Source organism: Terrapene carolina, unplaced genomic scaffold (assembly GCF_002925995.2).
Source record: "Terrapene carolina triunguis isolate 2854851 unplaced genomic scaffold, T_m_triunguis-2.0 Scaffold511, whole genome shotgun sequence".
Lineage (NCBI taxonomy): Eukaryota > Metazoa > Chordata > Testudines > Emydidae > Terrapene > Terrapene triunguis.
Window position 1 is genome coordinate 1,330,879 of NW_020664862.1, and position 18,504 is coordinate 1,349,382.

General features: G+C 47.9%; 1 protein-coding gene and 1 pseudogene across 1 annotated transcript; both read right to left on the minus strand.

Annotated features, from left to right (window-relative positions):
• Positions 1-9,267: 9,267 nt before the first annotated feature.
• On the minus strand, positions 9,268-10,203 carry LOC112124628 (olfactory receptor 51G2-like). The gene has a single exon (XM_024223107.1). It carries the CDS (start codon positions 10,201-10,203, stop codon positions 9,268-9,270), a length of 936 nt encoding a protein of 311 aa, XP_024078875.1.
• Positions 10,204-13,725: 3,522 nt separating this feature from the next.
• Positions 13,726-18,504, minus strand: part of LOC112107346 — a 5,712-nt pseudogene continuing 933 nt past the window's right edge.

Below are 18,504 nucleotides of genomic sequence, written 5' to 3' on the forward strand. Positions count from 1 at the left end.
CCTTAAAGGACAAGGAGTCATCGGCAATGTTCCACGGGCAGCAGGCAGTATCTGTTCAGATAGGGAAGGAACTGTCTTTATAAAGCTTGCTTGCATGTTTCCTTGGGGTCGACTAGGCCATCAGGGAACCTCAGCTTCTTGGCTTAGTGTGCACCAGCTTTAACCCCCGTCACAGCCAATGGCAAACTGCAGGAGGCCAAATCGCAGGGGATGCCTGGTGATGCTACCCTGGAATCTGGGCTTGTGATCACTGTTCATAGTGTTCTGATTAGTCACATGGCTACCTCGGGGGCTGCCGAGTGGTAACAATGAGGCTGTCACAGGTGTTATTTTGCTGCATTGCAAACCCAGGGTGCAGGCCAGAGAAGGTACATTTCACCAGGCCCTGGACAGGGAACTTTCCCTCAGATCATTCTAGTAGGGGAAAAACTTCCTAACTGTCAGGGTGGTTTAGCACTAGAATAAATTGCCTAGGTAGGTTGTAGTATCACCATCATTGGAGAATCTTAAGAACAGGTTAGACAAACACCTGTCAGGGACGGTCTAGATAATACTTAGTCCTGCCATGAGCACAGGGGCTGCACTAAATGATCTCTTATGGTCTCTTCCAGTCCTACAATTTGCCAAGAGGATCCCCAAAGACATGCCCAGATCTCAGTGATCCCCTGGTAGCTAGACCCACCCACCCACAATCTCTGGGCCTCCACAACTGCTCTAGGACCCTCTTCAGCTCCCTGCCAGCACAGGTTCATCAGAGATGTGCTACCAGGACCTGTCACAGTAGCCACTGCCCACAGGAGTTGCTGAAGGGGTGTTGTACAGGGTGGAGGGGGCTGCACAGAGATGGGAAGGCTGGTTAGCGTAGCTGATGGACAATACCCCAGCCCTAGACTGGCCAGGAGGTTTAAACCTTTCCATACCCAGAGTGCAGCCATAGACTCCATCAGTGCAAACTTCATTTATGTTATGAGGAAGAGGTAGATGAAAAGCTTCTAATTTTTCTTGGCAATCCAGACAGCTGCAGCTGGGCAGCATCATGGCAGCTGAGCTTTCAGAGAAAAATGATACATTTTCTGTGAAAAATTACCCCAAAATATGGATAAAAAGGAAACATTTTAATTTGAGTCAAAATTTTCTTGGGGGAAAAATAGTCTTTTTTCCAGCTCAGCTCTAACTCAAACTCAAAATTTACTCCTGGGGGAATTCTGCAACAAAAAATTAAAAATTCTGCTCAAAATATTTTCAAATTGTGTAAAATTCTACATATTTTATCTGTTTTTAATTAACGGAGATATCCTATTTCCTAGAACTGGAAGGGACCTTGAAAGGGCATCAAGTCCAGCCTCCTGCCTTCACTAGCAGAACCAAGTACTAATTTTGCCCCAGATGTCTAAGTGGCCCCCTCAAGGATTGAACTCACAACCCTGTGTTTAGGAAGCTAATGCTCAAACCACTGCACTATCCCTCTTCCTGAAATAACAGAATGTAATCACTCCAATTTCAATTATTTTTGGTCATTTATTTCAAAATACCTGTCATTCAGTATGCCTGTAACAATGCAGACAACAAAAAAGATTCAGAAAATGTTTTTTTACAAAATGATTCCTTATGAGACATATTAATACAGAACTCTCAGTAATAATTCATTTAAATTATAATACAGAACCATATTTCCCACACCCTCAGAATCACTACAAAGGCTTGGGGGAGTCAGGGGTAACGGAGGAGTTGAGGGAGAGGGAAGAAATTGCTGAAAATGTGTCTGGGTGTGAACTTGGAGGGTTGTTGAGTATGGGTGGGTAAAGTATGGAACAGATTTTCTGCAGGGAGGGACTCTCCCATTCAGTCAGGAACATCTGCCCCTGTCCACCCCCACACAGACACCCACTCCCCCCATCCCTATGTGGCCCTGACCCACAGCCTTTCATCTCTGTGCCCCCACTCAGCCATCTCCCTCCCCCATGTGGCCCTGCACCTCCACTGCCATTCAGCCCCTGCACTAGTCTATCCTCCCAAACTAGCCCTTAAGAGCCTCTGTCTGGCCCCACAGCAGTCCCATGCTCTCTGTCTCCCCATAGCCCCAGCTCCTGACCTGCCCCGACAGGTGCTGTGAAGAAGGCAGACTCTTTCTCTTCCCTCACTGGCTGGGAGGTGCTGCTCTGTTCTAGCACCACAGAGCCCTCTGGTGGGCAACAGGTGGACCTGAAGCAACATCCCAGCAGAAGCTTTTTTCTGTGCAAGATTTTTTTTAAATGCATGTGTAAGTGTGCAGGACTCACCCCTGCGGTGCCTCCTGCTGGTCGTCTCCGGGAATTAGCTCTCCAGCCATTGGAGCGCCCTCTGCAGGCCGGAGTACCACTACCACTTGGCCCCTGTGTCCCTCCTGGACCCGGTGCCCTGTTATCTGGGGTGATGCCCCCTGGCAGTAACCCCTCACAGCCTCAGGGTCTCCCCCTCCCAGGGGAACCCCCATCCACTATCCCCACTTCGCCTCAGTGTTAGGCTACTGCCAGTCCCCATCTGGCCCCCCACTCACTGGGGCGGACTGCAGTGTAAGTCACTCCTCATAGGCAAAGGGATTCGGACCTGCTGCCTCTGCCTACCCACAGGCTGCCCGCTGCAACAACCCTGCACCTATTTGGCCTGTCATCAGGCTTGCAGCCTGGGGCTTTCCAGGCCGGAGCTCCCAGCTCCTCTGGCCCTTCCCCAGCCCTGCTCCAATCTAGGTTCCTTGCTTGGCACCTTGCAGCCAGGCCCTTCTCCCTCTACAGGCAGAGGGAGACTGTTTGGGCTTCTGGCTCGCAGCCTCTTATAGGGACCAGCTGGGCCTGATTGGGGCGTGGCCCCAGCTATTACTGCCTTCCCCAATCAGCCCAGGCTTTCCTTCCCAGCCTCAGCCCTCTCCCAGGGTTGGCTTTAACCCTTTCTGGGCCAGAGCGGGTGACCACTCTGCTACAGCATGGCTTATTAATTATGCACATGCACAGTGCACAGAATTCCCCCAGGACTATTCAAAACATGAGCCTTTGTCACTCGCGCTACACGACCACACTCCTAGGGGGCAGCACTAGTCCCCCATTATCCTCTCACACTACGCAGCCCCTTATGTTGACCATATTTCCCAAAGAGAAAACAGGACACCCCCCAGCCACTTGCCCGAAGGTCCCCCAGTATGAGGCTGTCGCGTGCCACTGGAACCCTGCACAGCCCCCCTCAGGTCTCAGAAGGCTGTCACCTGTGCCTGGAATGCTGTCTCCCTCCCTCCCTCCACAGCTCTGCCTCAGCCCCTGTGGAGGGCTGGCATCTCCATTCGCCTCCCCTGAAAATTCCTCTCCACCCCACTTCCCCACTTTTTTGACAGAAGTGGACAGGCCTTAAAAAAGGAACTGTCCTGGCCAAAATGGGATGTATGGGCACCCTAACTTTGACATCTGCTAGGATGACTACACCAGCTCTATAACAGAGGGAGCCCCTGGAAAAGGCTTGTCTGCAGCAGCCCATCCATCAGAGGAATAATTTAAGAACATAAAAATGGTCATATTGGGTCAGATCAATGATCCATCTAGTCCAGTGTCCTGTCTTCTGACCATGGCTTGTGCAGCTGCGTCAGAGCAAATGAACAAAACAGGGCAATTACTGAGTGATCTATCCCCTGTGATCTGCTCCCAACTTCTGGCAGTCAGAGGTTTAGAGACACCCAGAGCATGGGGCTGCGTCCCTGATCATCTTGGCTTATAGCGATTGATGGACCTATCCTCCAGGAACTTATCTAATTCTTTCTTTGACCAGTTATGCTTTTGTCCTTCACGACATCCCTCGGCAATGAGTTCCACAGGCTGACTGTGCATTGTGGGGGGAAATACTTTCTTTTGTTTGCTTTAAACCTACTGCCTATTAACTTCATTTGGTGAACTCTGGTTCTTGTGTTATGAGGAGTAAATAACACAACTAAGAGACAACTAAGGGGGGATATGATACAGATCTATAAAATCATGAGTGATGTGGAGAAAGTGAATCTCTCTGTCCAAACCACATGCTCCTGTAGACCTGTCAAAAGCTTTCTGAAAGTTCAAATACAGTATATTCCCTAAAACAACAAGGAGTCTGGTGGCACCTTAAAGACTAACAGATTTATTTGAGCATAAGCTTTCGTGAGTAAAAACCTCACTTCTTCGGATGCAGCATAAGCTTTCGTGAGTAAAAACCTCACTCATATACTCATAAGTATATTCCCTGGATCACCCTTGTCCACATGTTTGTTGTTGACTCCCTCAAAGAATTCTAATAGAGTGGAGAGGCATGATTTCCCTTTGAAAGTTGTGTGGATTCCTCCCCAACAAAGTGTGTTTATCTATGTGTCTGATCATTCTGGTCTTTACTATAGTTTCAACCAATTTGCCTGGTACTGAAGTTAAGCTTAATGGCCTGTGTTGCCAGGATCACCTCTGGAGCCTTTTTGGAAAATCAGCACCACATTAGCTATCTGCCAGTCATCTGGTACAGAGGCTGATTTAGGCTATAGGTTACATACCATAGTTAGTATTTTTGCAATTTGATATTTGAGTTCCTTCAGAACTCTTGGGTAAATCCCATCTGGTACTGGTGACTTATTACTGTTTAATTTCTTCCAAAACCTCCCGTGATGTTGCACTCCATATGTTTTATGGAAATATGCTTATGAATGTGAATATGATGTAACCGGAATATGCTTTATGCAAAAGGTCTCTTGTAAGGTATCATAACAAAGGTTATAACCTACTGAATATATTACTCCTATTTGTATGCATGTATCATTCTTGTATCTGAAGCTAGAAATATGAAGTATAACTCTGAGGTCCTATTGTAATTATGCAAAGTGTGGGCCATTAATGGTGGTTTAGAATCTTTATGGCTCCCATTGACCAGGACAATTGGTTGTAAATGGTTTATTTACTTGCAAACCTTTTTGTGTACATGTTGGCCAGGAAGAATGGAGACTAGGGGTCTTAAAGTGACATGGACCATGTCACATGATACTGGAATACATCTTAATCCTTGTTCTTTTCCATTAATGAGGCAGGGGTGGGGACAAGGACAGACAAAAGATTCCCACGTTGCACCAGAGCTATAAAAGGGGGTAGAGCAAGACAAAGGAGGCTGCCAATCATGAGAAAACCCCAGTTTACCACCTGAGATGTCTGCTAGATCTAACAAAGACTGTACAAAGGTAAAGGATTGGGTCCAGACTAGGAAGGAGGCTGGTCTGTGAAAGAAACTTATTGGAACATCTCTGAGAGTAAGATATTTCCTGTAATCAGTTTCTTAACTGGGGAGTACGAGGACTGGAGAGCCCCAAATGCTGAGCGAGTGTCAGGGGATCCAGCCACTCTCCCCGGTCATAGTCCAGGAGGTCTCTGAGTCTGGTGACTTCTGCCAGGACCAGCCTCTGTCACACCAACGGGCACTCCGCCACCTGCACATGGAGATGGGGGTTGTGTAGCAGGGGCTCTGAGAGGAGATCCGCCCCCTCAGTGGCCGCCACGGACCTGGTCGCCAAGACCAGTTTTCAGGTCCGGAGGAGGTCCTGGTAGAAGACCGGCAGCCCGGAGAGGTCTCATGGAAGACCACTCGGATAGAGATAAAGGAGCTGCTGGTCATATCGGAGCACTTAGAAATGGCACAGGAAGGCGTGCGCCAGTATGCTCCATGCTGAGCCACCGGCACCATAAAGGAGCCTCTGCAGGGCCTGGAGGCGAAAGACGTGGATCTGAGCGCGCAGGCACTTCAGGCCCTGTCCTCCCTCCTCCAGGGGCAGGTGGCGGACCCCTGCAGAGACCCAGTGCAGTCCTGGCCAAAAGAACCCCAGAACCAGCTTCTGGATATCAGCCAGGAAACCCAGGGCTGGGACCAGGGTGTTGAGCCAGTGCCAGAGCATGGACAGGACTAGCTGGTTGAGCACCAGTGTCCTCCCCCGCATATCATCTGGTGCATAAACCTGTCAAGCTCTATGTGAAAACTGGTTGAGTTATTTGCCCCATCTTCCCCCTGCTGGGAGGCTGTTCCAGAACCTTTGTCTTCAGATGGTTAGAAACCTCCTTCTCCTTTCCAGCCTGAGTTTACTCCTGGCCAGTTTCTCCCCATTTGTTCTTCTGCCAACATAATACTCCCCTATCTCACCTAACACAGTCTCAGATCTCATACATCTTGTTCACAGCTGCATCACATCATGGCTCACAGTTATCCTGGGACAGACTAATACATCCAGAACTTTCTCCTCCTCTGTCATTTCCAACATACACTTGGCTGTATAAAGAGGGGTGTGGTGACTAGAACTAGGGAGGTGATCTCACTTCTGTGTATGGCATTGGTGAGACCAATGCTGGAATACTGCGTCCAGGTCTGGTGCCTAGATTGAAAAATGGGAGAGGGTGCAGAAAAGAGCCCCACAAATGACTGAAAGGCTGGAGAAAATGCCTGACAGTGACGGACTTCAAGGGCTGAGGCAGTTTAGCTTACCCAAAGGAGACAGAGCTGACTTGATGACAGTGGACAAGCACCTTCACAGGGACAAAATACCAGGTACTAAAGGGGTCTTTAATCAGAAGGGAAAGGTATAACAAGAGTCAATGGCTTGAAACTGAAACCAGACAAACGGAATTTGGACATGAGGCACACATTTTTAACAGTGAGGGTGACTAACCACCGGAACAAACTCCCAAGGAAGGTGGGAAATTCTCCTGCTATTTCCAAACTAAGACTGGATGCCTTCCTGGAAGATCCGCTTTAGAGGAACACAAGTGATGTGTTAGTCACACACAAGTTATTGGGCTCAATACAGGGGTAAATGGGTGAAATTCTACAGCCTGTGATATACAGGGGGTCAGACTAGATCAGTGATTCCCAAACTTACTTGATCGCCCCCCCCATTCTTTGTGTGTGTAAGAGTGTACACACACCCCACCACCCAAATACATACACTGATAAACGCAGGCACGGGGATTTATTTGAATCAGTTGGGTTTTTTTTTCTCTTGCACGAATGAGCCAACGATCCATTGTAATGACAGCAAAAACAAAACTGCGATTGTAGTCCCCGCTTACAGTGAAATGTGCACATGGTGCCTTAGCAAACAGCTTCACGTTCAGATGGCACCGACTTTGTATAATGCTGTGCAACCTTAAAAGAAATCTATCAAATGCACTGCCCCACCTACAGACAAATGCACAGCACTGACTGAGGACCGGATCAGTCTGGAGGAATCAGCTGCGCCACTTACTCATTGCTGTGGGTAAAATGTGCACAGAAAGGTTTTTTTCCTTACAGCTTCTTACTCCCTCCCCCCTGAATATATTCAGCACTACCCCAGGGAGGCCTTCCCCCAGTTTGAGAACCTCTAGACTAGATGATCTAACGGCTCCTTCTGGCCTTAAATTCTATGAATCTAAGAATTATTTTCTAGAGTGGATCATTCCCACAAAATGGGAAATGACTGCCTAGGTAGGAGTACTGTAGAAAGGGATCTGGGGGTCATAGTGGACCACAAGCTAAATATGAGCCAACAATGTAACACTGTTGCAAAAAAAGCAAACATCGTTCTGGGATGTATTAGTAGGAGTGCTATAAGCAAGACACAAGTAATTTTTCTGCTCTACTCCACACTGATTAGGCCTCAACTGTAGTATTGTGTCCAGTTCTGGGTACCACATTTCAGGAAAGATTTGGACAAAATTGAAAAAAGCACAGAGAAGAGCAACAAAAATTATTAAAAGTCTAGAAGCCATTACCTATGAGGGAAGATTGAAAGATTTGGGTTTGTTTAGTGTGGAGAAGAGAAGACTGAGAGGGGACATGATAACAGTTTTCAAGTACCTAAACGGTTGTTACAAGGAGGAGGGAGAAAAATTATTCTCCAGTCCGGGGACTGTGCTGAAACTGGTGGTGTCCCTGTGACACCCCAACACTCCTCCCAGAAATCCACTACCTACCCCTCACTCTCACCCCCCAAGTACCCACAGATCTGCCACAGACATCAAGGTGTTGGGAGTCATGGGGATTACCAGAAGCCAGCTGTTACAGGTGGCTGTGGTAAGAAGCCTTTTATAGACAAATGTGAGAGATGTTGCTCTGTGGGACCCTGATATAGCTCTGATCTTAGGGTCTCAGAGTATCTGAGCATCTTCAATGTATTTATCCTTCCGCCACAGCTGTGAGGCAGAGCAGGGCTATTATCCACCTGTGCAGAGGTTCAGAGACAGCCAATGGCTTGGCCACGTTCTACGATCGCACATGGCAGGGAATCAAACCCATCTCTCTTGAGATTCTGAGCAGTGCCAAGCCCACAGGACCAGCCTTCCAGCTTCCAGCGGTGACAAGCCCGGCTGGATTCTCTGCTGCACAAGCAGAGCTCCCCACTGTGCTGTATAGAGTGGGGACGGCAGGTAGCTAGTTACAGGGGTTTGATTCGCTGGCCTGTTCTCCCCCTGCCACAGAAGAGTTTAGAGCAGCCGTGGAGTTGGGCTGACCTCCGCCTGTTCGTAATGGCTTCCAGGAGCACAGAACACTCTGGCCAAGCCCCTGCTGACAGACGCCACTGCAGAGTGCCCCCTTGGGTCGTGAAGTAGCCCTGCCCTTCCCTCTAAGACCCTTGCAATGACTTACTCTCAGCTTGGGATACTTAAAAGAGGAGCCCCATTTGTGGGGTCACATTAATTCAGTCTTCTCCAAAACACAGGCTCTCCTACCCGCCAGCCCCATCCTCCTTCTTTACTCAGGAACACCCCAACCATCCTACTTGCTGGGGTCTCCGTTCAGGCTGGCCGGACCCCCTACTCCCTTTTTTCCTCTGAAGCCCCGCCCTCTCTCTTGCCACTAAGCCCTGCCCCCTGCGCCTTCACTTTCCCTGAAACTCCGCCTTCCAGCCAGTCCAAAGTCAGGCCATGGTAAGAGCTGTCACAGGCACCCAGGCTGCTGTGGGGAGCCCCGGACTCTTCACCTTCCCTAGGTTATATGTCCTGGGTGGGGGTAAAATGTGGAGTGTCTGGGGCTCCTCACAGTGGCTCTGGCTCTCTGGGCAGCTCTTACCACAGCCTGGCTCTGGCTTCCAGCCTGGAAAGGGGGTAGATTCTTGGGTAAGCGGAGTAGTAGAGGTACGGTTTTGGGGGAAGAGATGGGGCAGAGGGAGGGACCACAGGGGAAAAGGATCCATGATGGAATAGGTAGCCGTGACTGTCACTCGTGTTTGTCATCTCCCGTGTCACCAGCCTGGGAGAGGGGTGATGAACTGACCCTTCACTTGACGAATGCCCTGATTATCCTCACACGAAGATGTTTGCTTTTCACGCTGTACACGATTGGATTTATCATAGGTGGGACCAGCAAGTAGACATAGCCGAGGAGAATCTGAAACAAGTGAGAAGAGCTGTTCCCGAATCTGTGTGTCACAGCCAGGTCGATGTCTGATATGTAGAAGACCAGGACGGCGCAGAGGTGGGAGACGCAGGTGTTCAGGGCCCTGAGGCACTCCGTGTGGGACGCGATGCTCAGCACTGTTTTGAGGATCATCACATAAGAGAGGAAGATGAGGAACGAGTCCAACCCCACCGTTAAGATTTTAACACACAAGCCATAGATGCTGTTGACTGTGAAGTCCGAACAAGCCGCCTTCATAACCTCCGAGTACAGACAGTATGAATGAGAAAGGACATTGCCTCGACAGTATCGGAACTGTTTCAGGAGAAAGGGGAGTGGGAATATTAGGGCCACTGATCTTAGCACAACCACCAGTCCCATTTTAGCTATTCTAGGTGGAGTTAAGATGGAAGCATATCTCAGTGGGTTACAGATTGCAACGAAGCGGTCAAAGGCCATCAACAACAGCACAGAGGATTCAATTTTTGAAAGCGAGTGGATGAAGAACAGCTGGGCAAAACAGGCATTGAGGCTGATTCTCCTAAATTTAAACAAGTATATGCCCAGTATCGTCGGTATGGTGGATATCGATAAGCCAAGGTCTGTGACAGCCAGCATGGAAAGGAAAATGTACATGGGCTCATGGAGGCTTGGATCTGTTTTTATAATGAACAGAATGACTGAATTGCCTACTATCGAAATCACATACACTAAGCAGAAGAGGATAGAGATCCAGAGATAGATGTCTTCCTGCCCAGGAATCCCAGTGAGAAGGAACACTGCAGAGTTGAATTTGGTGTCATTGACAGCTGACATAATGTATAGGGCAGGTCCAAGGAGTTTTTACCTTTCCTTCCTAAAAAGAAAAAATAACAGGAGACTCGATGATATTTAATGAGACATCATTCTGCTCTCAGTGCAAGACTAGAGACTCCCAGGAGCTCAAGGAAGATCAGCAAAAACATATCCTTGGATCCAAGGATAGGAAGATAGGCACTGCCAGACTGGATCAGACCTGCAGTCCATCTAGCCCAGTATCCAGTGGCCAGTTCCAGGTGCTGCAGAGGAAGGTGGAAGAAGCCCGGCAATAGGCAGCTATGAGATAACCAGCACCCAGGGAAAATTTCCCCCTGACACCCACTAGTTAGACATATTTTGTGTTGTGAATCAGGAAGGTTTAGAGCCCTTCCAAGACTTATTTTTTTTTGTAACTTGTTACCCATATAAACATCCACTCCATCATTGAATCCGGCTAAGCTCTTGGCCCACTGATATCTTGTGGTTGGGAGTTCCACAGCTTACTTGAGCACTGTGCGATTTTTACAGTGGAGACCTCTACACACACACACCCTTTCTGGGCCTCCACTTCTGAGTGTTGCCCATTGTACTGTTGACTGAATCCAGATAGTTCAATCATCTTACAGGCTTCTCATCATCCTCACAGGAACTGCATCCTCTCCTCATACAAGGGTCTGTAGATATCTGGCAAGTTACAAGCTGCCACAGACAGTTAGTTCAGCTGGGTTGGGGAGAGGATGGCATTGCAAACGGGTGAATATGAATACACTAGGTTTGCACTCATATCCAGTTGAGTATGCAAGTTACTTGAGCCATGCTTGTGTAACTGGTGATGGGCGTAAATTACATACAACCATGATTACACTTCCCTTTCTTGCACCTCAGCTCTACTCTTTGCTGAAACACTGACCAGTGGTTCTGGTCTCTTGGGACTTTTGGGAAAGTCTTAGGTGCTTATGTTCTTGCACATGTATTGCATAGTGATTGAATGGACAACCCTGAATGTAAGTGTTAGAAATAGCTTCTGCTCATTTACCAGGAGAGAGTATCATGCAATGGTTCACTGAACAAAGAGTTAATAGCACAAACCCATTGCAAACAGTATTTGGAGAACTTCTGAAATGCTTTCTAAAGCAAAAGCCATTGAACAGTAAAATTTCCACTACTCCTTCCTGCACAGTTTCCAGCAACTCTTTCTATATACATGCAAGTCATGAAAGTTTAGTTTGTAATATTTGTATTACAATAAAAAGTTTTGGCATAACATTAACACATCTGTACTTTAATAAACACATGTCAAATCATTTTTCCCCTCTGGTCTTCTTTCAGAGATGATTTTTCAGGTTAGTGGGACTTAAAATGTAGCATCTGTCATCTGGATTTCTTCAGAACCTGAAAATTTCACAGTGTCTCAGCCCTCATTCAGTCACTTGTCAGCAAACAAAAGTGTAGTACAGTGGTCTCCAAACTTTTTTGATCGCACACACCTATCAGTAAAAAAATTTTGAGCATGCACCCCCTGCCACGCCGGCTCTACCAAAAAACAAACAAACGAAAAAAGCCGTTCGGACTCCCGCCCGAACTGCTGAAACAAAAAAAAAAAAAAGCCGCTCGGAGGGAGAAAAAAAAAAAACACCTCCTCCTGCCGTGCACCCCCAAGGATACTCTTGTGCACCCCGTTTTGAAGACCACTGGTCTAGTAGCTCCCCTGTCCCTGGGTTAATAGCTGACTGGTTCTCCTCAGGTTCTGTTCTGTCAGTCTGTAGCCTGTAGCTGGAGTGGAAACAGGCTTTGGGGTCAGCACGGAAAACGTTCATTCCCTGAGCTCTCACTCTCTAGTACATAGTAACCCCAGCACCTGTTATTTAGCAAAATGAGGGTTTGCAAGAGGTGGATTTCAATTTCAAATGCATGACTATTCATGGAAATGGAACTTCATTTCCCACAGGAAAGTAGTCTGTTGCTCTCTCTCTCTCTCTCTCTCTCTCTGACTGTCTATGTCCTGCATTCATAAAATACGTAGTACCCAGGAGCGGCTTTGTGACAGACATGAAGCTGAGCTGTCATAATGAAAGTGTACGTTAAATTTAATTCTTGGGATGTTTCCTGTAGACCTATATTAATAAATAAATGGAGACATCCAATCTCCTAGAACTGGAAGGGAAAATCATTGAGTCCAGCCCCCTGCCTTCACTAGCAGGACCAAGACCTGATTTTGCCCCAGATCACTAAGTGGCCCCCTCAAGGATTGAACTTACAACCCTGGGTTTAGCAGGCCAATGCTCAAGCCACTGCACTATCCCTCCCCCTTAGCTAGTGGGATGTTTATGTTATGTTAGGTGAAACCAGTCTGGTTCTTCTTAGTTTAATAGCAACCAGCTGGAAAACAAGCAACAGCTCAAGAAAAGCCATCACTCAGTAACCACCCCAGGGAGGTTGAGAGACAACACCGTAGCTACAACTTGGGAAGAGCCTATTTCCGGGTTCGAACCACATTACACAGCGTGTTTTGCAAGTGTTGTGAGTCTGTCCAGAGGTGGGGCAGCTGTTGCTGAGAAGCTCTTCAAACTGAGAGGCACAGACACCGCTGGGGAAATCTGAAGGCCCTTGGCCTGTCTGGGTCCCTGTCAGAGTGGGAGGGTTTGGGGTCAGAGATGTGTAAGATTGTTGTTTGAAAATCCTCTTGTTCTCCCATGTTACACTTTATTCCTAATATTCAGATTAAACAGTATTTTGGTTCAAGAGGGCTGACTGGTCACTCATCTCACCACTAGTCACAGACTCCCAGAGGAAAGAACCACCAGTGCCGAACCCACTTGGATCTGCTCGGCAAGCACAGTTGATTTGCAATGTGCTGTAAGCCAGGGACAAGTCTGAGGGTGGGAGGATGGCAGGATTCCACCCCATGAGAGGGAAGGTTATGAGGCCTGACATCTGGTTCTCAGAGACCAGAGAGGGACAGACATGCCAGTAGCCCTGAAACTCTGCGTATCTATATGTTAGAAGTGCTGGAGCCCTCGGCCAGTCAGGAAATAGGGCATATTTCTATCGGCCCTGTTACCATAGAACAACGCAGCCGCCTTCACAATCGATCCAGAGAATAAAACCTTTGGAAATGCATTTGCTGATTAAATTTCCAGGAGGACATAAGCCTAAGGTGATTTGGGAACTAGCCACTGATATTCCAGGCAGTCTCCTCTCCTCTCCCTCAGCCCCTGGCAGGATCAGGCCCATGGTTCACGGCACCTGTAGAAATGGGATCCTTTGAGAAATCCTGACTTGGGGCATCGGGGTTTTAACACTATGAGGTATTTGTGCAGCTTAAACAACCCATTGTGGAGCTTGGTCAGATGTCGCGGAGGGGTTCCCAAGCTACCTAGGGCTGCGGGTCCTTCAGCTCTGTCACTGAGTTACCCCAACAGCCCAGCTGAGAGCCCTCTGCTGCTGTACAGAACCTCTGCAAATGGAAACAGCTCACAGTCTTTCCCCTTCACTTCACATTTTAAAGATAGTGAAGCTTACCAACGTACCTAGTTCCTGCTAGACGTGGAGCTGCTGACACAAGGACTTCACCCTAAAGGACAAGAAGTCATCGGAGAGGTTGCACAGGTAGCAGGCAGTATCTGTTCAGACAGGGAGGCAGCTGCCTTTATGAAGCATGTCTGCACATTCCCTCGGGGGCCACTTGGACATCAGGGAACCTCAGCAGCTTGACTTCGTGTGCACCAGCTTTAACCCCCATCACGGCCAATGGCAAACTGCAGGAGGCCAAATCACAGGGGATGTGTGGTGGTGGTAATCAACTGGACTGCAGCGCCAGCCCTGCTGCAGGCTCTATTCCTGGAATCTGGGCTTGCCATCACTGTTTGCATTATTCAGATTAGTCACATGTCTACCTTGGGGGTGGCCTAGTGGTAACAATGAGGCTGTCGCCGCTGTAAGGTTGCTGAAAAAAAAAAGAATCATAATAATAAAATAGGACCAGATTTCTCCCCTGCATTACAAGCCCAGGTGCAGGCCAGGGAGGGGAGATTCCACAAGGCTCCTTACAGGGAAACTTCCCTCGGATAGTTCCGGGGGGGAGGTCCCATCCCTTCTCCTTGAGCAATAAACAGAGGGACCCAGGATCCTGGGATCCCAGAAGTGAGGTACAGATCTCAGTGATCCACTGGTACCTAGACCTACCCACCCTTTGTGCCTCCACAAGTGCTCTAGGACCCTCTCCACCTCCCTGCTAGCACAAGCTCATCAGAGATGTGCTACCAGGGTCTGTCACAGTAGCCATTGCCTGCAGGATCTGTTGAAGGGGCGTTGTACAGGGTGGAGGGGGCTGCACAGAGATAGGAAGGCTGGTTAGAGTAGCTGATGGGCACAATACCCCAGCCATAGACTGGTCAGGAGGTTTTCAACTTTCCATGCCCAGAGTTCAGCCATAGACTCTGTCAGTGCCACCTTCTTTAACGTTATGAACACGAGGCAGATGAAAAGCCTCCAATTTCTCTTGGGGATCCAGACAGCTGCAGCTGGGCAGGAACCTACTCTGGTCTGAGGAGGCTGTCACCGTAGGCTGGAACGCTGCCCCCCTCCCAGCTCTGCCTTACCCATCTGTGGGGCCTGGCATTACTTCAGGGGACAGGACTTAAAAAAGTGACGTATGGTCACCCTACTACGGGTGTCTGCTAGGGTGGCTACACCAGCTCTATAACAGAGGAAGCCCCTGAAAAAGGCTTCTCTTCAGCAGCCCATCCATCAGATGATTTAAGAACAGAAGAATGGTCATATTGATTTAGACCAATGGTCCATCTAGATCAGCGTCCTGGGGACAGAGCAGGGCCATAGTGGACAAGCAACTCCATATGAGCTCCCAGTGTGATGCTAAATGGGCCCAATAGGGACATGAGACTGAAAGGGACCTCCTGGGTCCATAAGCCCAGTCCCCCATTGTGACAGGCAACCCCGGCATATCGCCCAGTGCATAAACCTGTCAAGCTCTATCGTCAAACGTTGTTTCCCCCACTTTTTCGTTGGGCAGCTGTTCCAGAACCTCCCTACTTTAATGGTCATAAACCAACTTCTCATTTCCAGCCTCAGTTTGCTCTTGGCCAGTTTGTCCTCATTTGTTCTTGTGCCAATGCTGTCCTTTAGCTTCAGGAGCTTGTCTCCTGCCGCGGTGATTCCCACTCCCCCAACCCAATGTATTTATAGAGCAATCTGATCCCCATGCAGCCTGTATTGTCTTACGCTGAACCAGCCAAGTTCTTCCAGGCTCCTCCAAACGCCAGACCCTCCCTTGCCCTGACCATCCTAGGAGCCCTTCTTTGCCCCTGTTCCAGTCTGAATTCTTCTTTCTGTAATACGCGCGACCAGAATTTTACACAGTTTGTCCGAGGAAATCTGACCAGTGTCTGTTATAAGGATAAAAACAACGAGAAGCCCGGTGGTACATTAAAGACTAACAGATTTATTTGGGCATAAGCTTTCGTGGGTAAAAAACCTACGTCTTCAGATGAATGTAGTGAAAATTACAGATGCATTAAATATTATACACGAAGAGAAGGGTGTTACCTTACAAGTGGAGAACCAGTGATGGTTCAATTGGAGGGCCAATTCGGTCAGGGTGGATGTGGTCCATTCCCAATAATTGATGAGGGGGTGTCAATACCAAGAGAGGGAAAGTAGCTTTTGTAGTGAGCCAGCCACACCCAGTCCCTATTCAAGCCCAAATGAATGGTGTTAAATTTGCAAATGAATTTTGATTCTGCAGTTTCTCTTTGAAGTCTGTTCTTGGAAGTTTTTTTGTTGAAGAATGGCTACTTTTAAATCTGTTATGGAATGTCCAGGGAGACTGAAGTGTTCTCCTACTGGCTTTTGTATGTTACCATTCCTGATGTCTGATTTGAGTCCATTTATTTATTTACATAGAGCTTGTCCGATTTGGCCAATGTACATAGCAGAAGGGCATTGCTGGCACATGATGGCATATATCACATTGGTAGATGTGCATGTGAATGAGTCCCTGATGGTGTGGCTAATGTGGTTGGGTCCTATGATGGTGTTGCTTGAGTAGATATGGGGACAGAGTAGGCAACAGAGTTTCTTACAGGGATTGGTTCCTGGGTTAGTGTTTCTGTGGTGTGGTGTGTACTTGCTGGTGAGTATTTGCTGCAGGTTGGGAGACTGTCTGTAAGTGAGGACTGGCCTGCCTACCAAGGTTTGTGAGAGTGAGAGATAATTTTCCAGGATAGTTTGTAGACCGTTGATGATGTGCTGGAGAGGTTTTACCTGGGGGGCTATATGTGATGGCGAGTGGTGTTCTGTTATTTTCCTTGTTGGGCCTGTCCTGTAGTAGGTGATTTCTGGGTACCCGTCTTGCTCTGTCAATCTGTTTCCTCACTTCCCCAGGTGGGTACTGTAGTTTTAAGAATGCTTGATAAAGATCTTGTAGGTGTTTATCTCTGTCTGAGGGATTAGAGCAAATGTGTTTGTATCTTACAGCTTGGCTGTAGACAATGGATCATGTGATGTGTCCTGGATGGAAGATGGAGGCATGTAGGTAAGTAGAGCGGTCAGCAGGTTTCTGGTATAGAGTGGTGTTTATGTGACCATCACTTATTTGCACTGTAGTATCCAGGAAGTGGATCTCTTGTGTGGACTGGTCCAGGATGAGGTTAATGGTGGGGTGGAAATTGTTGAAATCCAGGTGGAATTCTTCAAGTATCTCCTTCCCACGGGCACATATGATGAAGATATCATCAATGTACTGCAAGTAGAGGATGGACGCTAGAGGACAGGAGCTGAGGAAGCGTTGTTCTACGTCAGCCATAAAAATGTTGGCATACTGTGGTGCCATGCGGGTACCCATAGCAGTGCCACTGACTTGAAGGTATAAATAGTCCCCAAATCTGAAATAGTTGTGGATGAGGACAGAGTCACAAAGCTCAGCCACCAGGTGTGCCGTGGCCTCATCAGGGATACTGTTCCTGACAGCTTGTAGTCCATCCTCGTGTGGAATATTGGTGTAAAGAGCTTCTACATCCATGGTGGCCAGGATGGTGTTTTCAGGAAGATCACCAGTGCATTGTAGTTTTCTCAGGAAGTCGGTGGTGTCTCGAAGATAGCTGGGAGTGCTGGTAGCGTAGGGTCTGAGGAGAGAGTCCAAATAGTCAGATAATCCTGCTGTAAGAGAGCCAATGCCTGAGATGATGGGGCGTCCTGGGATTCCAGGTTTATGGAACTTGGGTAGCAGATAGAATACCCCTGGTTGGGGCTGTAGGGGTGTGTCTCTCTAGATTTGTTCCTGTGCTATAGTAGGGAGTTTCTTGAGCAGACGGTGTAGTTTCTTTTGGTATGCCTCAGTGGGATCGGAGAATAGTGGCCTGTAGAATGTGATGTTGGAGAGTTGCCTGGCAACGTCCTGTTCATAATCTGATCTGTTCATAATGACTACAGCACCTCCTTTGTTGACCCCTATGATTATAATGTCAGAGTTGTTTCTGAGGCAGTGGATGGCGTTGCGTTCTGTACGGCTGAGGTTGTGGGGCAAGTGATGCTGTTTGTTCACAATTTCAGCCTGTGCTGTCTGGGGAAGCACTCTATGTAGAAGTCCAGTCTGTCATTTAGACCATAAGGAGGAGTCCACGCAGAATTCTTCTACTTGTAGTGTTGGTAGGAAGCTTATAAGGATATTAATACATCCCTATCTTCCCTATCTCACCTGACACATTCTAGGATCTCATTTGCTTTGTTCACTCCGGCATCACATTGGTGGCTCACAGTCAGCCTGGGACTGACTAATACATTTCCCCTCCTCGGTCGGTTCCAATTTACCCTTGGCTGTATAAACTGGCATGTAGTGAGTCGAACTAGGGAAGATTGAGAACTGACTTGATAACAGTGTACAAGCACTTTTACAGGAATGAAATACCAAGTACTAATGGTCTCGTTAACCTATCAGGGAAAGGTATAACAAGGACCAATGGCTGGAAACGGAAGCCAGAGAAATTAAATTTGGAAACGAGGCACATATTTTTAACTGCGTTGGTGATTAACCAGGGGAACAAACTTTCAAAGGACTTGTGGATTCTCCTGATATCTCCAAACCAATATTTGATGCCTTCCTAAAAGATACGCTTTAGAGGAACAGAAGTGATGCTTTAGTCAAATACAAGTCATTGGGCTCAATGTGGGGGTAAACCGGGAGAAATTCTCCAAGAGGTCAGACTCGATAATCTAATGTGCCCTTCTTTCCTTAAATTCTATGAATCTATGATTTTTGTCTTGAGTGAATTTCTATTTTGGATGCAACTGGAAAAAGTTGCT